This window comes from Aethalodelphis obliquidens, unplaced genomic scaffold, assembly GCF_003676395.1.
Source record: "Aethalodelphis obliquidens isolate GAN/ISIS:26980383/991018 unplaced genomic scaffold, ASM367639v1 scaffold10, whole genome shotgun sequence".
Lineage (NCBI taxonomy): Eukaryota > Metazoa > Chordata > Mammalia > Artiodactyla > Delphinidae > Aethalodelphis > Aethalodelphis obliquidens.
In genome coordinates, this window is record NW_020837954.1 from 37,636,824 (window position 1) to 37,664,609 (window position 27,786).

A 27,786-nucleotide genomic window follows, 5' to 3' on the forward strand; every position below is an offset into this window, starting at 1 on the left:
ATGGGCATGGGAATTTTTTTAACTTACGCTGGTCCAGGGCCTTAATAATTTAACTGTAGACCCTTTAGCATGGAGAGAATAGGAATGAAATGTAAACTCTTCCATATACATGAATTTGATATTTAAAGCCTCCCTCACACACTGTAAGACTTAGGCCTGAATCATGAAGTGATATTAACCTGGCTTGATTTTTGTTTTGGAGAGGGAAGAGGGTTCATAAGTATTAAATTCCCATCCATCGCTAGATGAAGATAAAGGAAAAACTTTATTCACCTTGATTATTTTCTGCATTTCTACCCGCAAGCCCCACAAAAGAACTTCTTATTTGTATGCTCTTTGTCAAACTCCTTATTTTGTTCGGTATCATATAAAAATGTTTTTGTTTTATTGGGGTCTTTCAATAGTCCATACAGGTGAAAAACTTCCTCTTTGCGCCTAAATATCTTGGTTTTCCAGTCCTCAGAACTGGAATTCAGCTCAGGGAATCATGCTTATTTTTTCTGGAGAAATACGGATTTGTTGAAATATATGTGTGATTAGTATTAGTCAAGCACACATGGGTGAAGCATGGGCCAGTACAGAGATGGTGAGCTACTTAAGCTGCCTGGGTGGTTGATGTAATGCAGAATTGTGCTTGCTTCCCTGTAACAACAGTCTGGTTTCTGAATGGATTTCCTTGTCCCCAGTATTAACTCGAGATTTAAAATTTTCCAAGAGCAATATTAATAACAAGGCCTAACTAGGAGGTCGGTTGCCTGGGTTGGCAGATGACGTGTACTTCCTGACCTGGGAAAGGTGTTGATTAGGTAATTAGATCAGTGTCTGCACAATCGATATAGACTCAGCAGTACCTCTGATGGTTCCCAGAGTAAGTCGTAACATGATTATCTGAGGAACAACATTTATTTATGCCACTGTGCATTTGGGGATATTTCACCTTCAGTCGGAGGTTGGGACATAGAAGCACGTTCAGTCCTGACTGGATGAATGTTTTGTAGCTTCTTTTCTTTCCCTCCCACCCTTCCTCTTTTTTTGCCCTAAGTGTGCGTGCGATGCGTATGCTTGTTTTAAAATGTAACATGACCACCTCTTTTATGAAAAAGACAAATTTGAGGGCATGTGTGAATGTCACTTGTTCATTCAGGAGGTGTTTATTGAGCACCTCCTATAATATTATAATGTCTAAATTAGATCTAAATTAGATCATGACCTCTGGGAATAAGTTATCTTCAAATCCTCAGGATCTGCACAGGACCCAAGACAAAGTGAGTGGTTAAATGTTTATTGAAAGGAAATCATGGAGGGGCAAAGTGGGCACCCAAAATGCCACACTTGTTGGATGGGCTTCTACCCGCCAGTGTGTCCTAGAGCTGCGAGTCTAGACTCCTGATCATATTCCCTGACAGCGCTGGAAACCATCCTGTACCCACCCCACCATATGTGCCCATTATCATGTGCAGGTTTATATAGGACAAGAAAAGTGCTTAAGAACAGTAGCTCCGGCCAGACTGCCCGGGTTGGAATCCTTCCTCTGCCATTGACTGGTCACGTTACTATGGTAAATTATTTAATCTCATTGCCTCAGTTACCTCATCTGTCAAATGAGGATGTTATTAGACTGATCTCACAGCATCGTTGTAAGGATTAGATGAGTTGCTAACTTACATATAAAGCACAGTAGGCCTGGCACATAAAGATGTCGGCATGTTCTGTAGATGTTCCATTTTAGTAATAAAGTTTGTGAATTTTAAAGCATACCCAATGTAGAAATTTTAAAAGAATGGGATAACTATAAAAGTCTAATATTTTCTTCCCACACCCCATTGGTTTGGACACCAATGGGCTTGAGCCCCACATTTGGGACGCCACTGGCCTGGAGTACCGTAGTTCTGGGGAAGCCAAGCTAATAATTCATCCACCTTCTCCATACTCCCCCCTCTGCTTATTGCACACCTCACCCCTCGGGATTAACAGGATTCGGGATCACTGCATCTCAGTATTTTTGCACCCAGGTTATTTTATTACTTGTTAGCTCTCTTCATTTAAAAAGTTGTGTTCTAGCCGTCTTCTTTCAAAATAAAGAGGCTGAGAGCCTTATGATGGACTAGGGTCGGGCGCTGGATGAAGCAGTGGGGGCTGCCATTCTGGGAGGAGAGAGGAGGAAGGATGGGGAAGCAGGAAGCAGGAGGGCTGTGCAGAGGCTGCTGGCCTGAGTGCCTCTCCCCACCTACAGGAAGCTCTCAGGGCGGAGCTTCTCCAGCCAGAGCCTCCCAGGAGGGTAGCCCCTTGCAAACTGCATGCAAGACTTGGTCCCATGGGGCCTGGGGTTCCCAGCTGCTCTGGCATTGTGTGGAGTGTTCCTTCTGTTCCCTGGGCAGTCAGGGTGACAAGACATTGGGGTGAGGAGGGTATAACTTGAAAGCCAGGGGAACAAAGGAAGTATCTAGGTTACAGCTGCATCCAGGCCTGGCCCTGGATTCTGTTACTTCCTTTTTAATAAATCATCTTGTGGCTTTGAAGGAAACTTCTTGTGATATTTGCAGTAAGAATGTAATTTGGAAAATATACCATCTTAAAATCATTACAGCCACAATTTCTGGACACTTATCTCTGTCAGACACTGTGCCAAATTCCTTACATGCATGTATATCTCATCCTGCTCTCAGCCACCCAGCGAAGGAAGGTACCACTGTTGACGCCATTTGACAGATGAGATTAAATAGAGCCAGGATTCATACCCAGACCCTGACCACAAAGAGTGTGCTCTTCATCACCAGGCTCCATGGCCTCGTTCCAAGCTTGCCTACCTCATGGCACTGTTGAGGATAAAATATTTATAAAAGGACTATGTGAGGGCCAATACCGTGTAAATCAGGCATTATTGTAGCAGCATGTGATTCCAGTCAGCAGTAATAAGAACTCGTATTACAGTGAGTGCTTACTTTATGCCAAAGGCTTTACATGCATCCTCTTGTTTCTGTCTCAGAACCCCCTACAAGGTGGATAATTTGAAGATTAACAAGGAAACTGGGAATCAGGAACATTAGGTACCTTGCCGGGTACACAGCTTATAGATGGTGCGATGGGGCTTAGATCTGGGTCTGCTCACCTCCAGAGCTCTGGCCTGAATGTCGCCCAGATGCTATCACCTCCCTGAAGCTGGAGGGACCTGAGAGGCCTGCTAGACATGAGGGGCTGAGGTAGAAGGATTTTCTCTAAATTATAAAGCTAATTGGAAATAGAGCTGGAGCTAGAAGTCATTCCCCAAGGTTGATCTGGTTGATAGTAGGGTGCAAAAGGATAATAGTAAAAATTAAAAATACACACAACTCCCTGGTTTACTTTTTTTTTAACATCTTTATTGGAGTATAATTGCTTTACAATGGTGTGTTAGTTTCTGCTTTATAACAAAGTGAATCAGTTATACATATACATATGTCCCCATATCTTCCCTCTTGCATCTCCCTCCCTCCCACCCTCCCTATCCCACCCCTCGAGGTGGTCACAAACCACCTAGCTGATCTCCCTATGCTATGCTGCTGCTTCCCACTAGCTATCTATTTTACGTTTGGTAGTGTATATATGTCCATGCCACTCTCTCACTTTGTCACAGCTTACCCTTCCCCCTCCCCATATCCTCAAGTCCATGCTCTAGTAGGTCTGTGTCCTTATTCCCATCTTACCCCTAGGTTCTTCATGACCTTTTTTTTTTTTCTTAGATTCCATATATATGTGTTAGCGTATGGTATTTGTTTTCCTCTTTCTGACTTACTTCACTCTGTATGACAGACTCTAGGTCCATCCACCTCACTACAAATAACTCAATTTTGTTTCTTTTTATGGCTGAGTAATATTCCATTGTATATATGTGCCACATCTTCTTTATCCATTCATCTGTTGATGGACACTTAGGTTGCTTCCATGTCCTGGCTATTGTAAATGGAGCCGCAATGAACATTTTGGTACATGACTCTTTTTGAATTATGGTTTTCTCAGGGTATATGCCCAGTAGTGGGATTGCTGGGTCATATGGTAGTTCTGTTTGTACTTTTTAAGGAACCTCCATACTGTTCTCTACAGTGGCTGTATCAATTTACATTCCCACCAACAGTGCAAGAGTGTTCCCTTTTCTCCACACCCTCTCCAGCATTTATTGTTTCTAGATTTTTTGATGATGGCCATTCTGACTGGTGTGAAATGATACCTCATTGTAGTTTTGATTTGCTTTTCTCTAATGATTAATGATGTTGAGCATTCTTTCATGTGTTTGTTGGCAATCTGTATATCTTCTTTGGAGAAATGTCTATTTAGGTCTTCTGCCCGTTTTTGGATTGGGTTGTTTGTTTTTTTGTTATTGAGCTGCATGAGCTGCTTGTAAATTTTGGAGATTAATCCTTTGTCGGTTGCTTCATTTGCAAATATATTCTCCCATTCTGAGGGCTATCTTTTCGTCTTGTTTATGGTTTCCTTTGCTGTGCAAAAGCTTTGACGTTTCATTAGGTCCCATTTGTTTATTTTTATTTCCATTTCTCTAGGAGGTGGGTCAAAAAGGATCTTGCTGTGATTTATGTCATAGAGTGTTCTGCCTATGTTTTCCTCTAAGAGTTTGATAGTGTCTGGCCTTACGTTTAGTTCTTTAATCCATTTTGAGTTTATTTTTGTGTATGGTGTTAGGGAGTGTTCTAATTTCATACTTGTACCTGTCCAGTTTTCCCAGCATCACTTATTGAAGAGGCTGTCTTTTCTCCACTGTATATTCTTGCCTCCTTTATCAAAGATAAGGTGACCATATGTGCGTGGGTTTATCTCTGGGCTTCTGTCCTGTTCCATTGATCTATCTTTCTGTTTTTGTGCCAGTACCATACTGTCTTGATTACTGTAGCTTTGTAGTAGAGTCTGAAGCCAGGGAGCCTGATTCCTCCAGCTCCGTTTTTCATTCTCAAGATTGCTTTGACTATACGGGGTCTTTTGTGTTTCCATACAAATTGTGAAATTTTTTGTTCTAGTTCTGTGAAAAATGCCAGTGGTAGTTTGATAGGGATTGCATTGAATCTGTAGATTGCTTTGGATAGTAGAGTCATTTTCACAATGTTGATTCTTCCAAGCCAAGAACATGGTATATCTCTCCGTCTATTTGTATTATCTTTAATTTCTTTCATCAGTGTCTTATAATTTTCTTCATACAGGTCTTCTGTCTCCTTAGGTAGGTTTATTCCTAGATATTTTATTCTTTTTGTTTCAATGGTAAATGGGAGTGGTTTTTTTTTCTTTTCTTTTTTTTTAGAAACTGTTTATTTTCCATCAACCTATTTCCATTTTAAGAGTTTGTGGAAGAACAGTTTAAGACCACTCAGTGGTTGTTCCTACCCACTCGGTGGCCTGAGCAGTGGGAGCTGCAGACCAGTCTTCAGTGGCAGGTTGAGCACTCCAGTCTTCAGTGGGGAACTGCTGAATAGGCACAGAGGGCACCTGCACACCTTCGGACGAGTCCTCCACCTCAGGCTGAGCAGCAGTGAACTCAGGAGCTGGAGCAGTCCATTCACCCTGAAATTCCTCCTTGGTCACAGCCTTCTCAGCTGCTGCCTGCTCTTCTTTTTCAATCTCTTCAGGATCTCTGTAGAAGTAGAGATCAGGCATGACCTCCCATGGTTGTTCACGGGAGATGGTGCCACGCATGCGCAGAAATTCCCGGGCAAGCTTCCACCACATCAGACCCACTGAGTGAGCTCCCTTTTTGTTGCATGGGATGGCAATGTCCACACACCACAGAGGAGGGTCTGTGTTACACAGAGCAATGGTAGGCAGGTTAACGTAAGAGGCCTCTGTGAGAGGCTGGTGGTCAGCCCTGGGATCAGTAACCACCAGAAGTCTTGGCTCCCGGAAGGCTGCCTGGATCTGGTTAGTGAAGATTCCAGGAGTGAAGCGGCCAGCAATAGGAGTGGCTCCAGTGGCAGCAGCAAACTTCAGCACAGCTCGCTGGCCAGTATTCCTGGAAGATATGACACTGACATCAGCTGGTTTTCAATGGCAACAATGGCACAAGCTGCCAACAGAAGCTTCTCCCAGGTTCTCTTCAGATTTATGATGTAGATGCCATCACTTTTCCTTTTGTAGATGTACTGTTCCATTTGGAAGTCAAGGTTGGTGCCACCTAAGTGGGTTCCTGCTGCAAGGAATTTGAGGACATCCTCCTCCTTCATTTGCAGGACATCAAGGGCTCCGGACATTGTTAATGTTTCCCTTTAAGTTACAACAGGAATCCAGAGCAAAGCCGTATGGACCCTTATCTGGCATGAAAAGCGGGAGTGTTTTCTTAATTTCACTTTCAGATTTTTCATCATTAGTGTATAAGAATGCCAGAGATTTCTTTGCATTAATTTTGTATCCTGCTACTTTACCAAATTCATTGATTAGCTCTAGTAGTTTTCTGGAAGCATCTTTAGGATTCTCTATGTATAGTACCATGTCATCTGCAAAGAGTGACAGCTTTACTTCTTCTTTTCCGATTTAGATTCCTTTTATTTCTTTTTCTTCTCTGATTGCTGTGGCTAAAACTTCCAAAACTATGTTGAATAAGAGTGGTGAGAGTGGGCAACCTTGTCTTGCTCCTGATCTTAGTGGAAATGGTTTCAGTTTTTCACCATCGAGAACAATGTTTGCTGTGGGTTTGTCATATATGGCCTTTATTATGTTGAGGAAAGTTTCCTCTATATCTACTTTCTGCAGGGTTTTTATCATGAATGAGTGTTGAATTTAGTCGAAAGCTTTCTCTGCATCTGTTGAGATGATCATGTGGTTTTTCTCCTTCAATTTGTTAATATGGTGTATCACGATTGATTTGCATATATTGAAGAATCCTTGCATTCCTGGAATAAACCCCACTTGATCATGGTGTATGATCCTTTTAATGTGCTGTTGGATTCTGTTTGCTAGTATTTTGTTGAGGATTTTTGCCTCTGTGTTCATCAGTGATATTGGCCTGTAGTTTTCTTTCTTTGTGACATCTTTGTCTGGTTTGGTATCAGGGTGATGGTGGCCTCGTAGAATGAGTTTGAGAGTGTTCCTCCCTCTGCTATATTTTGGAAGAGTTTGAGAAGGATAGGTGTTAGTTGTTCTCTAAATGTTTGATAGAATTTGCCTGTGAAGCCATCTGGTCCTGGGCTTTTGTTTGTTGGAAGATTTCTTTTTTTTTTTTTTTTTTTGGAATTTTGCCCTTTTAAAAACTTATATTTTTATTTATTTATTTATGGCTGTGTTGGCTCTTCATTTCTGTGCAAGGGCTTTCTCTAGTTGCGGCAAGTGGGGGCCACTCCTCATCGCGGTGCGCGGGCCTCTCACTATCGCGGCCTCTCTTGTTGCGGAGCACAGGCTCCAGACGCGCAGGCTCAGTAATTGTGGCTCGTGGGCCTAGTTGCTCCGCGGCATGTGGGATCTTCCCAGACCAGGGCTCGAACCCGTGTCCCCTTCATTGGCAGGCAGATTCTCAACCACTGCACCACCAGGGAAGCCCTGTTGGAAGATTTTTAATCACAGTTTCAATTTCAGTGCTTGTGACTGGTCTGTTCATATTTTCTAGTTCTTCCTGGTTCAGTCTCGGCAGGTTGTGCATTTCTAAGAATTTGTCCATTTCTTCTAGGTTGTCCATTTTATTAGCGTAGAGTTGCTTGTAGTAATCTCTCATGATCCTTTGTATTTCTGCAGTATCAGTTGTTACTTCTTTTTCATTTCTAATTCTATTGATTTGAGTCTTCTCCCTTTTTTTCTTGATGGGTCTGGCTAATGGCTTATCAATTTTGTTTAACTTCTCAAAGAACTAGCTTTTAGTTTTATTGATCTTTGCTATTGTTTCCTTCATTTCTTTTTCATTTATTTCTGATCTGATCTTTATGATTTCTTTCCTTCTGCTAACTTTGGGGGTTTTTTGTTCTTTCTCTAATTGCCTTAGGTGCAAGGTTAGGTTGTTTATTTGAGATGTTTCCTGTTTCTTAAGGTAGGATTGTATTGCTATAAACTTCCCCCTTAGAACTGCTTTTGCTGCATCCCATAGGTTTTGGGTCGTCATGTCTCCATTGTCATTTGTTTCTAGGTATTTTTTGATTTCCTCTTTGTTTTCTTCAGTGATCACTTTGTTATTAAGTAGTGTATTATTTAGCCTCCATGTGTGTGTTTTTTTGTTTTGTTTTGTTTTGTTTTGTTTTTTGCGGTACGCAACCCTCTCACTGCTGTGGCCTCTCCCACTGCGGAGCACAGGCTCCGGACGCGCAGGCCCAGCGGCCATGGCTCACGGGCCCAGCCGCTCCGCGGCATGTGAGATCTTCCTGGACCGGGGCACGAACCCGTGTGCCCTGCATCGGCAGGCGGACTCTCAACCACTGCACCACCAGGGAAGCCCGTGTTTGTATTTTTTATAGATCTTTTCCTGTAATTGATATCTAGTCTCATAGCATTGTGGTCGGAAAAGATACTTGATACGATTTCAGTTTTCTTAACTTTACCAAGGCTAGATTTGTGACCCAAGATATGATCTATCCTGGAGAATGTTCTGTGAGCACTTGAGAAAAATGTGTATTCTGTTGGTTTTGGATGGAATGTCCTATAAATATCAAGTAAGTCCGTCTTGTTTAATGTATCATAAAGCTTGTGTTTCCTTATTTATTTTCATTTTGGATGATCTGTCCATTGGTGAAAGTGGGGTGTTAAAGTCCCCTACTATGATTGTGTTACTGTCGATTTCCTCTTTTATGGCTGTTAGTATTTGCCTTATGTATTGAGGTGCTCCTGTGTTGGGTGCATAAATATTTACAATTGTTATATCTTCTTCTTGGATCAATCCCTTGATCATTATGTAGTGTCCTTCTTTGTCTCTTGTAATAGTCTTTATTTTAAAGTCTATTTTGTCTGATATGAGAACTGCTACTCCAGCTTTCTTCTGATTTTCATTTGCATGGAATATCTTTTTCCATCCCCTCACTTTCAGTCTGTATGTGTCCCTAGGTCTAAAGTGGGTCTCTTGTAGACAGCATATATACAGGTCTTGATTTTGTATCCATTCAGCCAGTCTGTGTCTTTTGGTGGGAGCATTTAATCCATTCACATTTAAGGTAATTATCGATATGTATGTTCCTATTCCCATTTTCTTAATTGTTTGGGGTTTGTTATTGTAGGTCTTTTCCTTCTCTTGTGTTTCTTGCCTAGAGAAGTTCTGTTAGTATTTGTTGTAAAGCTGGTTGGGTGGTGCTGAACCCTCTCAGCTTTTGCTTGTCTGTAAAGGTTTTAATTTCTCCATCAAATCTGAATGAGAACCTTGCTGGGTAGAGTAATCTTGGTTGCAGGTTTTTTCCTTCATCACTTTAAATATGTCCTGCCACTCCCTTCTGGCTTGCAATGTTTCTGCTGAAAGATCAGCTCTTAACCTTATGGGGATTCCCTTGTGTGTTATTTGTTGTTTTTCCCCTGCTGCTTTTAATATGTTTTCTTTGTATTTAATTTTTGACAATTTGATTAATATGTGTCTTGGCATGTATCTCCTTGGATTTATCGTGTATGGGACTCTTTGTGCTTCCTAGACTTGATTAACTATTTCCTTTCCCATATTAGGGAAGTTTTCAACTATAATCTCTTCAAATATTTTCTCAGTCCCTTTCTTTTTCTCTTCTTCTCAGACCCCTATGATTTGAATGTTGGTGCATTTAATGTTGTCCCAGAGGTCTCTGAGACTGTCCTCAGTTCCTTTCATTCTTTTTTCTTTATTCTGCTCTGCAGTAGTTATTTCCACTATTTTGTCTTCCAGGTCACTTATCTGTTCTTCTGCCTCAGTTATTCTGCTATTGATCCCTTCTAGAGTATTTTTAATTTCATTTATTGTGTTGTTCATCATTGCTTGTTTCCTCTTTAGTTCTTCTAGGTCCTTGTTAAATGTTTCTTGCATTTTCTGTATTCAGTTTCCAAGATTTTGGATCATCTTTACTGTCATTATTCTGAATTCTTTTTTGGGTAGATTGCCTATTTCCTCTTCATTTGTTAGGTCTGGTGGGTTTTTATCTTGCTCCTTCATCTGCTGTGTGTTTTTCTGTCTTCTCATTTTGCTTATCTTACTGTGTTTGGGGTCTCCTTTTTGCAGGCTGCAGGTTCGTAGTTTCTGTTGTTTTTGGTGTCTGTCCCCAGTGGCTTAGGTTGGTTCAGTGGGTTGTGTAGGCTTGCTGGTGGAGGGGACTAGTGCCTGTGTTCTGGTGGATGAGGCTGGATCTTGTCTTTCTGCTAGGCAGGTCCACGTCTGGTGGTGTGTTTTGGGGTGTCTGCGGCCTTATTATGATTTTAGGCAGCCTCTCTGCTAATGGATGGGGCTGTGTTCCTGTCTTGCTAGTTGTTTGGCATAGGATGTCCAGCACTGTAGCTTGCTGGTTGTTGAGTGAAGCTGAGTGTTGGTGTTGAGATGCAGATCTTGGGAGATTTTTGCCCTTTGATATTATGTGGAGCTGGGAGGTCTCTTGTGGACCAGTGTCCCGAAGTTGGCTCTCCCACCTCAGTGGCACAGCCCTGATGCCTGGCTGGAGCACCAAGAGCCTGTCCTCCACATGGCTTTTGGAAGGTCTGAGGCCTTCTGCCAGCATTCAGTGGGTGTTCTATAGAAGCAGTTCCACGTGTAGATGTATTTCTGATGTATCTGTGGGGAGGAAGGTGATCTCCGCGTCTTACTCTTCCGCCATCTTCTCTAATCTCTCTGGTTTACTTAAATAATAAACACTCACAACCCTGTGGTTTTATTAAATAATCACATGGAGTGGATTATTACACACATTTATTCATTCAGCAAATGCTTGTCAATGCCTCCCGGCCACCAGGTGGTCTTGGGGGTACTGTGCACACAGAGGTAGCCCCTTGCAGCCCGGCTGGTGTGGGCTCTGTCCAGATGGGCACGGTCAACGAGGGGTGCAGACAGAGGGCTGCAGGAGCACGTGGTCGAGGGGCCCTCAGCTGATCTCGGAGAGAACAGTGGTAGAAGCTGCAGGAGAAGGGAGGGGAGCCACTTCACAGAGTGCAGGGCTGGAGACAGACAGGCCACTGACCGCTTGAGGAACTAGAAAGGTCAGGGCGTTAAACTGCTATGTCGGGGTAGGCAAGGACCGTGGAAGAGTTTGAGCGAGAATCAGACTTGCTGTACACTTCGGCTACAGAACCAGAAGCTGGGAGAAGGGTGAGGGGGGCAGCAGGAAGCTGTTCACAGGCAGTCAAGGAAGAGATGCTGCTGTCAGGGAAGGTGGGGCACTTCCTGTGAGTTAGGAGTCAGTGCCCCAGTTTCTCTTTCCAGTCCCTGGGATGCAGTTCTGATAGCACTTTGTAACATGAGTATCAGTAAGTGGGAATTTTCCATTGTAGCCATTACTTCAAGTCTCTGGGATTAACTAAAAAGCCCACAGATCACCCGAACAAGCCTTCACTCCCTCTGCTTGAGGATTTTAACATTTTCTTTCAGGATCTATATGGAGATCATTTTTCCTCAGCCCCTGCATCATTTCCCCGTGACAGCACTTTGGCATGCCCGGGAGCTCTCCGTGTATACTGACGCCATGTGTCTTAGTTCAGATCCACTCCACGCTGAGCCAGGCAGATTGGTCATGTAGATGGAGCTGCAACTGTGCTTGTAGATGATGTGTCCATCCCTCCCTTTTTGGCTGAGACAGCTGCCCTAGGATGGACTGGTTCCATGTGTACGTCACCCCCAGCCCCTCAGGCTGGACGTGGTGGGGTTTGGCACATGCTCTGTACTTGCTCAAGAAGAGGGTCCCATGAGAAGCATCGCAGGCCAGGTACCACCAATGAGCCAGGTGTGTAACGTCTTTACCCATCAGGAAAGGTCCCTGGCTGCTGTGATCTCGGTGATACCCAAAACAGAAACTGGACAAGTCACATGTGGTGATCTTAACCTGGAAAGAAAGAAATGGCATCTCTATCTCCTCTGGAGCCCCAGAAAGATGTTCTGGGTCTCAGGGAATCCCACCCTGAGAATGATAGGACTTTATACTTGCATGGGTAGATTATCTCTTAGTCCATTTGAAAATCAGCCGGAACAGCAATTCTGTAAATTGTCCCATATTGTGTAAAAACTCTGGCGACGTGAGCATTAGTCCCTGCTATAAAATCAGTAACCAGTGATGATTACTTTTTAACCTCCAGCAGGCTTATGGGTGCATTCTTCTCACCACTAAACATTGTGCTTTTGTTTTCCACCTCTTTTTTGCTGCAAATATGTTTAGGGTGAAGAAGCTGAAGGAGACCTTCGCTTTTATTCAGCAGTTAGACAAAAACATGAGCAACCTTCGCACCTGGTTGGCTCGGATCGAGTCTGAGCTTTCTAAGCCTGTGGTTTATGATGTCTGTGATGATCAAGAGATCCAGAAGAGGCTCGCTGAACAGCAGGTGGGGAAGTGAGAATGGGCTTTTGTCAGAGCCTAGGTGTTCACAGGGTCTGCTAATGCAAACCATCCCCGCACTGGCTGTGCATTTTAGTGGGTTCATATTTCGTAATACTGGTATGTTTTTTCCAGAGAAAGCTAACTGCCTGTCCATGCTCTTGGCGGTGTGAGGCATCCATCTCTTGAGTGCCCACCCCACCACCACCATTCATGTAGCTCTTTGTGAAATACTTTGAATAATGTTGAAGATGCAGACCTTAATCTTAGTGGTAAATAAGGTTTTTTTAATCTCTGTTTTTGTTACTATAGTTTTGGCAATGAATTGAAAGAAAAATAATTTTTCCATCCAAAGAAGGTTTTCATGGGACAACACGTGATGGGTCTGATAGAGCTTCAAGAAAAGGGGAGTGCTCGGGGCGGGGGATGTGGAAGAAGGAGCATGTTTGGACCAATAGCTTAGGAAGCCTCTCCTGCAATGTTCTGTGCATTTCTGTCATCAGTTATATCCCCTCTTAGCCAACCCTGGAAATTCCACAATTTAAACACCACCGAATCCTGCCCCTAACCTGGCAGGTGCTTTTTGGTCTCACTGACTTGTCAAATCCACTCTCCTACCCTCCATAGGCTCACGTTTACATGCTTATTCTCATATGCAGTGCCTGAGCTTCTCTTTTTATATATATATATATATTTTTTTTTTTTTTTTTTTTTGCGGTACGTGGGCCTCTCACTGTTGCGGCCTCTCCTGTTGCGGAGCACAAGCTCCGGACGCGCAGGCTCAGCGGCCATGGCTCACGGGCCCAGCCGCTCCGTGGCATGTGGGATCTTCCCGGTCCAGCCTGCATCGGCAGGTGGACTCTCAACCACTGCGCCACCAGGGAAGCCCCCTCTTTATTTTTAAAATAGCTAAGCTTATATTATTCTTTTAGTAGCTTTCCTTCACTTGTTTCTCTCAGCCCTGTGAGCAGATTCTGTTTTAACCATATGAGCAATATGGTCGCTACCAAGTTCACAGCCTTGTATCTGTTTTCTTCATGTTTCCTTCAAAGCCTTGGTGTTTGTTGTCTGTCAACACACCGATTCACTCACATATCCCAGCTGCTTGGAGACAGAACTGGGGGGCTGAAACTTTTTCATCAGATTATCAAAGCCAGAAGGCCACCCCTTGATTATAAATTCTCGTGAGGTCAGGTCAGTCCTTCTCATGATAATAAGCAACATCTCATGCTACCACGAAATAGAGCTAAGTATTTGATAATACTCTGGACTTAGATCTTTATTTAATCCTATTACAATTACTGTTTGAATAATGCCTATTCTCTGATTTTCAAACTAGTATGATTTAGCAATGCTGCAAAGTAAAAATACTGGTTTTTCCACTTAGCCTCAGAAATTTAAGTATGTCTTTTTCACTGAGGTCATCTATATTCTGTCTTTGCTTTGTGAAGAAATGAATATTGATATAACTACCATGTTAATGGACACTGCAGAGATTTTAATGCCCTTATCAGTAAAGGGCTACTGAACATTATCAGCTGTATTTACAAGATTGATCCATTAGGTTGAATTTCTTGAATAGTCTCTTCATAGACAGGCCTTGCAAATAACCATTTACCCTGACTGGTGAGTCTTTTCAGGTAAATAGAACAAAAGCTGACAACATTTTTCCCTTTAGCCCGTGGCTAAGTTTGGCAGGGGCTAATAACGTGTGTTAACATTTTATAAATCTGATGTGTGACAAAACATCATTAAATTGCAGGGAATTTATTCCCAAGAGTGTACAATTTGGAGCAGCTGCCATTCTCTTGGCCATGTGTGTTCCTGTACTGAAATGGTATATAATTTCAGTCTGGTTGATTTGAAGGTTTCCAATTTATAGAACGTAGAATCACCATCATGGAATTCTTATAAAAAAAAAATTATGGAGTTAGTATTCAGGACCACTTTGCTGTGAAGAAGTTGGATGTATTAATTTTCTATTGCCACTGTCGCAGATGACCACAGATTTAGCAGCTGAACACGAATTTATCATCTTATAGTTCTGGAGGTCAGAAATCTGACACAGGGCTGAGGTCAAGGTGTCAGCAGGGCTGCTTTCCTTTCTGGAGGCTCTAGGGGAGAATCCATTTCTTTGCCTTGAAGTCCTAGAGGCTGCCTGCCTTTCCTGGCCCATGGCCCCCTTCCGCCATCTTCAAAGCCAGCAACGGTGCATCTCTCTGAGCCTTTCTCCCTCTGCTTGACTCTTCTTGTACTTTTAAGGACCCTTGGGATTCCATTAGGCCCACCCACATAATCAGGATAATCTTCCTATCTTAAGGTCAGCTGATTGGCATGCTTAATTCTCCTTTGCCACGTAACCTAGTCTAGTCACGGGTTCTGGGGATAAGGACATGGTTCTGGGGATGACAATATTCTGCCTACCACAGATGTCCTGAGGAAACCTGTAGTATTTTTATTAAAAAAAACAAAATTATAACTGAACCTAGACCTTAAATGCTCCACCAAAAACAGAAAATGTGTCACACAAAATAATTATTTATGGGCCATTTTTTAAAAACCTTGCCTGTGTTTCTGTCACTGATTTAAATATAATAAATTGCTTGACTGCTTCCAGAAATAAGACCCAAACTCTTGGGATCATCTAGTAGTGCCTTCTGCAAAAGCCCTCAGGCCCAGAAGTGATAAAGCGCCATGATGTCCCTGGACCCTCATTATAACGTCCTTGGGGGCCTGGTGCAGAAGGGGTCAGACCTTATAAAAGTCTTTTTTGCTTCTCTTCTTTATGTGAAACTCCTTAGGTAATAAGTGTTGTATTGTTATTCCTGTAGAATAGATCATCTTCAAAATGCAAAGGAAGTGGTGGCCACCTTGTGACGCGTTTAAACCATGGACCACTTTCATTGAGTCTTCAGCATCTCTCTCCAGTTTTCTTTGGTTGCCTGGTTCCCAGGCATCCCAGGGGTGCCTGATGGTGGCTTGGGGGGTTCGTTACCCCCACACCCTATAGTTACCAGTAGTCCCCTCCCCAGTGGCCAAGTCAGCTTCATGCCAAAGCCCATCCACCGCCCAGGACCACCCTGCTGGACTTGCTTGACACCTCCAGCCCCTCCTACGGAGACACTCGAGCCACCACCTGGGTTCCCACAACACACGCCATGGTTTTCTGCCTTCTCAGCCTAGTTTTCCTTTTTTCCCCCCTGTATCTCATTTTTTCTAGTTCCTTTTGTGTTATTCTTCCTGGCTGCATTCTCTGCTCTGGTTTCCTGTTTCTCCCCATGTCCTCTCACTGATCCTCAACTTCCCTCAGCCCTTTCCCAGCTTCAGTGCTCTGTGTCACCTACTCAGGAGCAGAAAAACAAAGTAAACAGGCACTCATGTTTCCAGAACCGTTGGCAAAAGTCTTTCACATTGTTTTACGTTTTCTTAAGTCGGATTCGTCTCTGCGTTTGAACACTTTTGAAATCCAGTCATTGTGCAAACTCGGGCCTCAGTGGGTACTGGTGGTGGGATCATTTCAGTTGGCAAAATGTCACTTGTCCAGTACTTCAGTGGTTTGTGTTTTAAAATATGGTCCACTACTTTATTTTATATTTTACAAGACAACTAACTAGTTCATACTACAGTATCAGCAGGCCATTTTGTGGTGTATTAGAAGTTTGTTTTGGAAATTTTGAAAAACTCTGGACTCCTTTTTTAGCCAAGATGTTCACGGTCTTTTGTAAATTATCAGAGAGCTCATTTCTTGCCATCGTTTACCCTTTATATTAATCAGTTTTCTTTAGCTGTTTCATTCAATAAAAGCTGAGTAAAAAATGTAGAGTAACTGCAAAGAGGCTATTAAAATACATGGCATTCGTGTTTATCCATAGACTAGACTTCCTCAGTGCTTTTCAACCAGATCCTACCCAACCCTACCAGGTGAGGTCAGGGGCAGGTACCATTTTTCAATGATAATTGTCAATATTACTTATTTAGCACCAGCGTTAGGATTCCTTATTTATTATTTTGGCAAAAAAAAGTTTAAAAGGTTGTTTATCAATATCTGTAAATTTTAGGAAAGCCTGTGGCAATTCTGTGAATGGATAAGAATTCTTAAACCTGGAATTCTATGTAAACCTATCAATTATAAAGCTAGTCCACTGACCCCAAGATGACTGCCCCCATTGCAGCATTTCAGACATTTGTCTTAGACTGACTGTAAAGCTTAAAAAAAAAATCACCTGCACATCTCTCTTCATAGGACACACAGGGTGACAAACTGAAAAGCACATTTTCTTCTGAATATAACTTTGAGGTGCTCATTTTTCATCAGTTAGGATCTGTGTTGAGAACTGCTTGATTTAAAACTTGATTTGAGTGTTAGCATTTTATTCTTTCATTTCCACCTGGACACAGAATTATCCAAATGTGCATTTATCAGAAGAAAAGTAAGAAAACGTTAGTCCTATCTAGTAATCCAGTCGTAATCTCCAAAATTGTTAAATATTGAGGTGACCTGGAATGAACTTCATGCTGCTTTTCTGTAGACAGTGGCAGCCACTGTTTATAAAATAATCCCTCCTGTAAAATGAACTATGCTGAATCCAGGGAACTTGTATAGTTAATAGCGGCTTATTTAACTTTGTCTATTTCACAATGTAGTTTGGGTACTAAGACGAGTGGTGTGGTCTCATGTCACTCATCACAGAATTTGGATATCAGGAGAGGCCTGGCTCATCCAGAATGACAAAACAAACAGGCACCTCACCTCGCCCTTCCCCCAGCCCTGCCCTTGTGTGTAGAAGGAACACTCCCTGGGTGATAACTGAAAATGCCATGTTTATACTTAAACAAGTTTTCCACTTTTTCCTATGACCGTGCATGTTTTTCTTGGTGACCCTTCGTTTTCCTGAATCAGTAGCACTCTCCCCATCATGGGACAAGACTCCAGAGACCCCGCCCCCTCCCCGAGTTACAGCCGTGACCGGACTCCATCAGCTGGAGGGCAGCATCTCTACCCCTTGGGCCCGTGGAGCCGGGATAGGCTCCTGGGGAGGCTGTGGAGACCGTGCAGCTGCGAGCACAGTTTGGGGGGTGGAGGTATGAAGATAGTACAGAGGTCTTAGGAGATTTAAGAATTCTGTGACCCATAAAAGGTTAAGAGTTTCTGTTGCTGAAGTTTTAGGTCCTGTTGAAGATAAGTCAGTTTTCCAAGGAAGACCTCCCCAAAGCCAAGTCTAAACTGGAGGCCCTTGGGATCAGGTGGTATGGAGTAGATCACATGCCTCCCCAGAGTCTGGGGGGGCTGGGCTCTCAGGGGAGGGAATCCCCACTTCTCCTACCCCCTCACATAGTCAGTTCAACAGATCGATCCCATTGTTGCCCGCAGTTAGGCCTTGTGTCAGATACTGTCGCACAGGGGTTGCCCAAAGGTGAGAGAGACTCAGCCTGTGTTGCCAAGTTCCAGGTAGAAATGCACGCAGGACCGTGCCCCCCGGGCTGGAAGAAGGGTCGGGGGGAACCTTCCCACTACCGCCACCAGCACCTCAACGTGCTTCCTACTCTCCCATCGTTGTAGGACCTGCAGCGAGACATAGAACAGCACAGTGCAGGGGTGGAGTCTGTGTTTAACATCTGCGACGTCCTCCTGCACGACTCCGATGCCTGTGCCAACGAGACTGAGTGCGACTCCGTCCAGCAGACCACCAGGAGCCTGGACAGGCGCTGGAGGAACATTTGCGCCATGTCCATGGAGCGGCGGATGAAGTAAGGACCACGCTGCCCCTGGATGCCGACTGCGTGTTCCTGACTGACCTACGTAACAGTGACTGTGTTCTGTTAGCTTCACCGAGGGGCGTGGTATTGGCGGGGAAGGCTCAGTAGGTGTGGCCAGTCCTTATTAAGGGGATCATTCAAGGAGAATACAGGCAGGGTCATGTCTCTCCCCAGCCCTCCTGTGTCTTGGGGTGTAACGGCAGGTGGCCACTGTGCTGATGTGTCCCAGCTCTAAGTAGTGGAGGACGCCTGTCTCCTGTTGGGTGACCTCTGTGAAGCAGAAGCTCTGAGGGGCCTGGCGCTCCCAGAACGGGGGTGTCCTGACCACAAAGTGATGTCTCCGGTTATTTCCTGGAAGGGGTAGCAGGGTCTCTCCCCCTAAATATTTAGTGCCAGTGCAAGGCGGGCTGGGACTGGGACCAGTCAGGGGAGAAAAAGCCACGTAAAAGGTTGGCTTGACATGGATGGCTTGTACTGAGCTGCTTTCCTCCTGTTAGAATTGAGGAGACGTGGCGGCTTTGGCAGAAGTTTTTAGATGATTACTCCCGCTTCGAGGACTGGCTCAAGTCCGCCGAGAGGACAGCGGCCTGCCCGAATTCCTCCGAGGTGCTGTACACCGTTGCCAAAGAAGAGCTGAAGAGGTTTGAGGTAAAGGCCCTCCCCAGCCCAGTGGTCCTGATAACCAAGGATGCGGCGGGCTCGGGGCTGGCTTAAATGACTTCACATAAGTGGCAGGCTTCCCCACCTCTGGCTGCGGCCGTCCGGTCCCCAGCCCACCATCAGCTGCTCCAGCAGCTTTGTGGGGCATTACCGATTTATGCCAACCGCAGGCCGTGAACTTGAAAGTGTTCTTCAGTAGTGTCAGAAGAACGGGTGAAGCCAGCCCTCTGTGGCCATTCCGTTGGATGGACACTTGAAGCAGGTGGTCTGGGGCCTGGAAGGGGTGTCCCGGGGCCCTGCAGCTATGGCATTGACAGGGCCCCCCCGTGCCACAGGCCTTCCAGCGGCAGATCCACGAGAGGCTCACGCAGCTGGAGCTCATCAACAAGCAGTACCGGCGGCTGGCCCGCGAGAACCGCACCGACACGGCCAGCAAACTGAAGCAGATGGTGCACGAGGGCAACCAGCGCTGGGACAACCTCCAGAAGCGGGTCACAGCCATCCTGCGGCGACTCCGAGTAACCTCCTCTACGTCACCGGGTCATTTGTAGATATTGGGGAGGTGGAGGGGGTCGGATATGTGATGTCAGGCTTGTAACAAAGCAGCGGGTAGATTTCATTTGAGGCCTAAGCTGTCTTGACATTCTTCCAGTACAGCCTTCCCTTTTGTTTAAGCCCAAAGCTGCCAAAAAGCGTTCCTTTTTCCTTTTTTTTTTTTTTAAAGTGAAGTTATTTGCCTCGGAATAGGCTTCTCAGGCAGAGCTTATTCAAGGGATTGTGTTACCAACACATCGCTTTTTTTCGACTCCTGTCACCCCTGAGGGTGTCACGTCAGCCCACACACTGCCCAGAGTCTGGGGCGCTGCCGTCACCGGGTCGGGCGAAGGTACCTCTTAGTCTGGGACGAGGCCCCCTTTGCCCATCTGCCCGCTTTTGTGTGTCCCGTTGGTTCTTGCACTGTGAGGGAACAGACAGAGCCCCCCGCTCTGTATTGGGGGTTGGGGACAGTGACAGTTCTCCCAACCTCACAGCAGCTGTCTAACCTCAAATGATGGGTTTGATTCTGGGGTGTGAACCGTCACCTTAGATTTCTGTGATTCAGAAGACATCATATGTCAACCTTTGTGAGTCCAGGTGTAAAGTGACAGGACCGGTGTGGGTTGTGGCTACAGGAAGTAATTTTAATCCTTGCTTCCGTTCTTAAGGCAGAGCACTCTTGAAACCATTCTAAGAAGAGGAAAATCTGGGTTTTTTGTTTCACCCTCTCAGGAAGAAAAGGGCTAGCTTTTCCGCAACCCCCTTGCATGAATTTCTTTATCTCCTGCTGACTGGATTTGACTGTGACCAGCCTAAGCCTTCACTGGGCCCTATGTTTGTTTGAGAATCAGCTGCCCATCTATGAGGTGGTAACCCAAGAGGCCTCGTTAACTGGAAGTGATAAATCTGGGTTTTCTGTTTTTGAAGAAATACATTCGGAATTATATCAGTGAAGGCAAATGGGGCACTAGTCCAGGCTCAACCCCGAGATCAATACTTTTCCATCCTGAAGCTACTAAATCCTTCTGTCGAGCAGAAGCTCCCACAGGAGGCTGACAGTTGAAAATAGGCAGGTGCCTAGCCTGGGCTTTGAGAGGGGCGTGTTCCTCAGAGGACAGACTGGGAAAATCACTGACTTAGACCAGAGAATTATAGAATTTCACATGCTGCAAGAACCTTAGAGATCACGGTCAACGTTCCCACACCTCGTTTACCAGCAGATACTGAGACTCAGGGAAGTTTAGGGGGCTCGTTGGTATCCCACAGCCAGGACCAGACCCCAGGCTCCTGGCCGTGTGGGCCTCCGGGGGTACCCTGGGCTCCCTTTCCCCTCTTCTGAGAGTGACTTTGCTGTCTGCCTGAACTCCTGTTATGCCATCAACACAAACGTGATTTTTTCACCCTTTCGCAGCATTTCACCAACCAAAGGGAAGAATTCGAGGGGACCAGGGAGAGCATCCTGGTGTGGCTCACGGAGATGGACCTGCAGCTGACCAACGTGGAGCACTTCTCGGAGAGTGATGCCGACGACAAGATGCGCCAGCTGAACGTAAGGCCTGCTTCCTTAGCTCCTCCCCAAAGGGTGCACCTAGGCAGGGGAGAGCTGGCCAAGTACAGACTTCACCTGATACCCTGAGAGCAGGTTCCAGAAGTGTCAGAGCAGCCAGACTGCACCCACCTGTGTACTGCCAGGTTATCACAAGCAAGGATACTGTTCCTTACGGTCGAGGGGTATTGGAACGAGGCCCTTCATTCTCTTTGTCGTATGTAATCATCCAAGGGGAGAACGCTCTTGCGGTTCCAGACAGAACTTCATAAGGTGCTGTTTCTCCAGCACTTGAGTCTGAGTGCAACCTGTGGGCTGTAGCAGCAGGAAACTCTCTCTCAAGAGTGGGGTCAGGGCACTTCCCTCGTGGTCCAGTGGGTAAGACTCCACGCTCCCAATGCAGGGGGCCCGGGTTCGATCCCTGGTCAGGGAACTAGATCCCATATGCCGCAAGTAAGAGCTCACATGCCGCCAACTAACACCCGGTGCCGCCAAATGAATAAATAAATATTTTAGAAATAAATTAAAAAAATAAAAGACCTCTCATTTAAAAACAAGAGAAAAGAAAAGAGTGGGACCAGGAACAGGTATCTTCTCTCCCACTGTCACAAATGTCTGTACTACACTTTAATCGCACTACAATTCCCTCCTTGGCTAAATTTTATAAGAGGTTGAGAAATGGAAATTTGATTTGCCTTCCATGGTATAACGGCACCAATGAGCACTATTACTGTGTCAGCAGAAATGCCCAGTGGAGACTTACTATGGGAAATTTTCTGATTCTACCAAGTGTCAATAAGACAAGGTCTGTCCCTCACACCCAGTAACAGTAAAGGTTCATCCACGTCAGACCTTTAGAATCATTGTAACTGGAAAAGTCAGTGCCCAGAAGGGGGAAGGAAAAAATACATACGTGTGATCATTTTAAATTCTTAAATCTTTGGAGTCACTTAGTTGAAAACTGATGAAGCTTGAGTTTGAAATCCTTTCTTTCTCATATTCTAAATAGGGTTTCCAGCAGGAAATTACATTAAATACCAACAAGATCGATCAGCTCATCGTTTTTGGGGAGCAGCTCATTCAGAAGAGTGAGCCCCTGGACGCCGTGCTGATCGAGGATGAGTTGGAGGAGCTGCACCGCTATTGCCAGGAAGTGTTTGGCAGGGTCTCCCGATTCCACCGGAGGCTCACCTCCCACACGTCGGTAAGGGGCTGCGCCTCACGCGGGGCTGCTGGGCCACCCCAAGTGGATGTTTGACTCCACTTTTAAAGAATTGGGAAACTGTGCGTGGTTAACAATGATTTATTCTATGGTTTAAAAAAAAAAAAAACTATGTTTTTGTTTTGCTGAAGTATAGATAGATGCTGTACAATATTATATAAGTCACAGGTGTACAGTATAGTGATCCACAATATTTGAAGATTATACTCCGTTTATAGTTATTATAAAATACTGGCTGTATTCCCTGTGTTGTACCATATATCCTTGTAGCTTGTTCTATCCCGAATAGTTTGTACCTCTTAGTCCCCCACCTCTATATTGCCCCCTCCCCAGTTCCCTCTCCCCACTAGTAACCTCTGGTTTGTTCTCTGTACCTGTGAGTCTGCTTTAAAAAGCTGAGTTGAAAAGTGCTCTTTCCACACTTACTAATATAGAGCCAGTACTTACTCAGAAGCCGCCAGTTCCCAGTGGTTAATTCTGAAAACTGGATACCCCCGTTCTAGGGCTTGGAAGATGAAAAGGAAGCCTCTGAGAATGAAACGGACGTGGAAGACCCCAGAGAGATCCAGGACGACTCTTGGCGTAAAAGAAGAGAGAGCGAGGAGCCCTCGTCCCCTCAGTCCCTTTGTCACCTGGTGCCCCCGGCACCAGGGCCCGAGCGCTCCGGCTGTGAGACCCCTGTCAGCGTGGATTCCATCCCGCTGGAGTGGGATCACACAGGGGACGTGGGGGGCTCGTCCTCTCACGAAGAAGACGAGGAGGGCCCGTACTACAGCGCGCTGTCAGGTATGGCCCCGCACGGCTAGTCTTAGCACCTGAGCAACACGGCCAGCTCTCAGTGGTCAGAGTCCAGGCTGCGGCTGACCCAGACTTCCTGTGGCTTCCTGTGTCTGTCCTGCCCGCCTTTGACCTCCCTGAGGGCTGGCTCCTTCCTATTCCTGGTGGAATGAAAGGGAAGGATAAACAAAGTCCACGTTGGGACATGAAGGCTGTTTGCTGATAGCTCTTGATAGACGGGAGGCTCGTCAGTGGCCTTTTCAATTGAGTTTTTCAGAATATCAGTAGATGGAGCGTCTCTGTCCTTTCTACGCAGTTCCCCTCCCGCGCCGCTGTTTCGGACGGTCAGGAGTTAACTGAAAAGTTCCTTCTGGTTCTTTAAGGCTTTTTAATAAAACAGATAAAGGGTAGTCACTGTCCTCCTCCCAGGTGACAATGTTGCTGCTGTTTTAACCTAATACTTGGGCATTCATCTACAGACGCCTGCAGTGAGGAAAATGACATTGTTCTTTTTCAGATGTAGAAATCCCTGAAAATCCTGAGGCATATCTTAAAATGACCACAAAAACTTTGAAAGCGTCTTCTGGTAGGCCCCTGCCCGTGCATGCGTCCCAACATGGCAGCGTCCTGTGGTGCACACTGCATCCTAAACCTCGCTCCCGTGTCATGTCTGACCTCTGCCTTCTGTGGACACCATGCGCCTTGGTCCTTGTGTCATGGTGTATTTGCACTGCCGTACTCACACATAGCTTCGTGCTCCATACAAAACCCTCCCAGGCCAGAGCAGTCTCCACGCCATCCCTCTCCTCCCCTTCAGGCCTGTGCAGAAGGGAATTTTTCATGTGCCTTGTAAAATTTTTATTTTTCTCTCCATCTCACTCAAGCCCTTTGGCATGGGCCAAGCTTTCTTCATGGTGGCTTGGTTTAGAACTACTGCCCTGCTTACGGTGATTTCCTGGGGAGAGGGTGGGAAGGTGGAGGGGGTGAGGGTACTGCTGCCTTTGCCGCAGGAGAAGACACCTCCCTCTCCTTGACTTGCAGCTCTGATCTTCATTCCCTGCCCCATCCCCACCTGCGGTGGTTGGGGAGAGCCACGAGCGGCCCTTCGGTCCCCTAGTCCATCCTGATGTTCACTCTTCCCTCACTCCTAAGAGGCCTTCAGTCCTCTTGGCCCCCAAACCCGGCCTCGCCACCAGTACCCCCCACCGCTAGAGCCCCCGGCTCCAAAAGGCCACTCATCCCGCAGCAGATCACGTGTTTGTTGTGCTCCATCGTGAACCCATCTAGTGCAGGCCCAGTGCCGTTCAGTTGCATGAGTCTCATTTCATTCCCTTCTGGGACATACTGACATTTTGCAAACATGCATGCTTTGCAAGGAAAGCTGCAGAACTCATGTTATACTGTAACCTGATGCCATGTTTTCTGTGTAACTAAATATGAAAGCTTTGGTTGGCGGGAACGGACTTGCTATTTTTCTGTTTCAGGTAAATCCATTTCTGAAGGCCACTCGTGGCACGTTCCCGACAGCCCTCCCTGCCGCAAGCGTCGCTACAAGCAAGTGGGAGGTGACAGGAGTGTCCAACCCATCCCCTCCGATTCCAGCACCCCTTATAAACCAGCCTACGTAAGTCTTGACCCCACTGAGAGCACAACCCAAGTGCATGAGTAATGGTTCAAATATTTAAAGGGAGAGAGCTTTGGGTGTATGCTGTGTGTGCTCACTCCCCAGGCATATTTTGGGTTGGTTTTCCCGTGGTGACATACTTCATGAGAACTCTGGCATAACTGACTAGACTGAGAGATAGCTGTCCGGCCAAACACCATCTTTGAGTGTTGATGCGCTATGACAGGGATTATTACTGTTGAGTCAGTCATTGTGCAAACAGCAGAGAAACAAAGTGCTGGCCTTCCTGCGCCGCTCCTGCGCTCCCAAACCTTTGATATGTTTACCTTGCCTACACATCCTATTCAGAAAATTGTGACTTCCTGTTCAGAAAGGTTTGACAGTGTGCAGTGGTAGACCTGGGTTTGATTCCCTGCCCTACCAGTAAATGGCTCTAGGACCATAAACACTTTACCTTGCCTCTGTAAGCCTTCCTCACCTGAGGATAAACCTACCTTACGTAATTGTTGTTAGGATTAACATGTATGAAGGTATAAAGAAGGCCCTTGAAGTGGCCACCATTATTGTTATTGTTGTTCTCACTACTGTATATGGTTTGTCGTTGTTGTTAAACCAGTGACTGTTCCCTCTTAGTTGCACTTTCCTCAGGCAACATGAGCCCTTGCCACGCTCTGGCTACGCGGCTGTTGCGGGCCAGCCTGCGGAGGATTTAACGTTGGCCCCAGATCATTCTCAGTACAGAGAATTAGTGACGAGCAAGTTGAAATTAAGACGTCTCGCACATTTTTAGTGTCATCTCTTAGAGAAACCAGAAGTGATGTGAACGTCACTAGATCAGTTGTCAGAGTGCCCTCTGTGTGAAGGAGTGGATGTTGCTAGATAGTTGGAGAAGGTTCTGCCTAAACACGGTCAGACCCCAATCATTTGATAATGTGTTGCCCGTGCCCAACTTGGAAACTCTTCCTCTTAGCAAGCAGTTATCATTTTTAATCTGTCCCTCTGTGGTGCCGAGTAAGACCTGACAGCCCCGGAGAGAGAGCCCCCAGCACCTCACCTTTGCTTTGCATCCAGGACCATGTGGTTTGGCCTCTTCCGGGAACTATGCTTGTGTTCCTTGCCTGGCCACCTTCAAAAGCTCACCCTTTGTGTCTGTGTGTCTGCAACCTCCAATCTGAAGGATTTTTGGTTTTTTCTTTTCATTCCACACAAATAGGCCATATGGACACAATCCAAAAAACACGAGTTTTCTAAAAAAAAGATACATTTATTTTTGGAAAGTCCTCAGATAACAGCCCAGGCAGCTCTGTGATAACACAAGAGTCAATATGTACAGTGGAAGATAAATGCTTGGTAATGAATGACCCTAGGAGGCAGGTTTGTGCTCTGTTTCCGACTCCCGGTGATAATAATGCCAACCAGCTCTACAGAGTGACTGGGAGGGATAACTAAAATTTTGTAAAATACTGTGCAGATGTAAAAGTGCTAACACAATAACAGTCTGGTAAGCTCAGCGATTGTTTTTAAGCCTTTTTGCATGGTTGGATTGAGGAGTGTTAGGAAGCCTCAAATTAAATCAGGCCATTTTATTCCCAAGATTGACATCTTACCTGCTTACCCCTCCCCCTGCGCCTTTGCTGAAGCTTTATTTCTGCCATCAGCTCTGCTGCTTATAAATGCTACCCATACACTAAAGTGCCTCTGTATTACAAGCAAGTTACCCTTCAAAGGAAAGGGTTCCTATATCTTCATTTCTTACCTGTTAATATGAACCAAGACATTCTTCAGATGCCTTTAAAATGTATAGATGGTAACATAAAAATTGTCTCATTCTAGGTAAAGCTGCTGTTGTCTCCAGGGACTGAAGGTGGCAAAGAAGATCCCAGAGTCCTGACTGGCGGCTCACAGCAGGAAGACGAGGGCCTGGCTGCTCTCACCGGGCAGCAGTCAGGTACAGTTAAATTGGGCCGTTGTTATGAGGCAGAGACTGTGTTTTGAGTTAGTTGGACATTTACTTTAAGGCACTGCTCAACAGAACATTGATTAGGAATTGACCAACTACATAATTCACCAAAACTGCTGAACTTGGCCTATAGCAGCCAATGTTATTTTAGAATCAGCTGACTTGTATTTATGAACAAGTTCCTGTTTGTTATTTATTCTCTAAATATTGACAAAATGAGCCTCATGATAAAGGGTCTGTTTTTACCTGCATGACTTCGCTTGTATGTGAAGATCAGACATGAAGATGATGATCAAAGAGTTGTGTCAGGTGTCTCCTCGAGAGACCAGAAAAGTCGTGACTCAACTGAGCCTAAAGTCAAGTTCATAGCATCGACCTGATCATTCATGGACAGAGGGGAGAGTGGGGAGAGTGCTTTTTTTTTTTTTTTTTGGTGGTACGCGGGCCTCTCACTGTTGTGGCCTCTCCCCTTGTGGAGCACAGGCTCTGGATGCGCAGGCCCAGCGGCCATGGCTCACGGGCCCAGCCGCTCCGCAGCATGTGGGATCTTCCCGGACCGGGGCACGAACCCGTGTCCCCTGCATCGGCAGGCGGACTCCCAACCACTGCGCCACCAGGGAAGACCGAGAGTGCCTTAAATACAGCATGAACTGCAGTGCTGAACCTGGGACCACAGTGCATCTTGGCAACATGTTGGGCCTCCTAGCAGCTCCCTACTTGGTCCTGGCCTGTGTGGGAGTGCAGCAGCACAGGCCTTGAACCAGAGCGAGGGAAACGTGCTGTTCCACACTTGGGGGAAGTGATACCCCCCAAACCCCAAGGCTCCTGCAAGGAGCATCCCCTGCAGGTTTTATCACTGTGACGCTGAATTAGTTGGAAGCAGAGAAATCTGTTTGCATTATTGCTTCTTTTTATTGGCGGCTTTTTATTCCAGGTGCCTTTGATAGATGGGAGTTGATCCAAGCGCAAGAACTTCACAGTAAACTCAGAATAAAACAAAACTTGCAGCAGCTGAACTCTGATATCAGCGACATCACCACGTGGCTGGAAAAAACTGAAGCAGAGCTGGAAACATTAAAGCTGGCAAAGGCTCCCTCTGGTATGCAGGAAATGGAACTCCGAGTGAAGAGGCTGAAGGTGAGTGAGGGCGTGGAGGGGAAGAGGACCTCAGAACGCATGTGCACATCAGATCCTCTGCCTGCCGCGTCAGGGGCGGCTCGCACACGCTGTGTGGTTAGTAGCCTCTCGCACTTCATTTCTGTAACTAGCAAGGACGCAGGTGAAGATTTGTAT

The 27,786-nt window shown here is 45.6% G+C and overlaps 2 protein-coding genes and 1 pseudogene across 15 annotated transcripts in view; 1 reads left to right on the top strand and 2 right to left on the bottom strand.

Annotated features, from left to right (window-relative positions):
• Positions 1-27,786, top strand: part of SYNE2 (spectrin repeat containing nuclear envelope protein 2) — a 337,188-nt gene that overhangs the window by 303,067 nt on the left and 6,335 nt on the right. For 5 of the 9 annotated variants that reach the window (XM_027111452.1, XM_027111451.1, XM_027111453.1 and 2 more), the window contains 11 exons: positions 12,255-12,417; positions 17,971-18,158; positions 18,665-18,815; positions 19,163-19,345; positions 20,776-20,913; positions 21,920-22,114; positions 22,636-22,918; positions 23,427-23,495; positions 24,394-24,533; positions 26,367-26,481; positions 27,428-27,630. In XM_027111452.1, coding sequence (XP_026967253.1) covers positions 12,255-12,417; positions 17,971-18,158; positions 18,665-18,815; positions 19,163-19,345; positions 20,776-20,913; positions 21,920-22,114; positions 22,636-22,918; positions 23,427-23,495; positions 24,394-24,533; positions 26,367-26,481; positions 27,428-27,630 — 1,828 coding nt within the window. Of the gene's footprint in view, positions 1-2,666; positions 3,338-8,499; positions 8,549-12,254; positions 12,418-17,970; positions 18,159-18,664; positions 18,816-19,162; positions 19,346-20,775; positions 20,914-21,919; positions 22,115-22,635; positions 22,919-23,426; positions 23,496-24,393; positions 24,534-26,366; positions 26,482-27,427; positions 27,631-27,786 lie in introns of those variants that run through there. The other 4 variants (XM_027111454.1, XM_027111455.1, XM_027111459.1 and 1 more) reach the window with 3 other exon arrangements.
• Positions 5,274-6,272, bottom strand: LOC113622848 (40S ribosomal protein SA pseudogene; annotated as a pseudogene).
• ESR2 (estrogen receptor 2) overlaps positions 22,941-27,786 on the bottom strand; it is an 84,895-nt gene continuing 80,049 nt past the window's right edge. For all 6 annotated transcript variants that reach the window (XR_003433688.1, XR_003433687.1, XR_003433686.1 and 3 more), the window contains 3 exons: positions 26,740-26,869; positions 25,588-25,780; positions 22,941-23,293 (listed from right to left, as the gene is read on the bottom strand). The gene's annotated coding sequence lies outside the window, so the exon portion shown is untranslated. The remainder of the gene's footprint in view (positions 23,294-25,587; positions 25,781-26,739; positions 26,870-27,786) is intronic.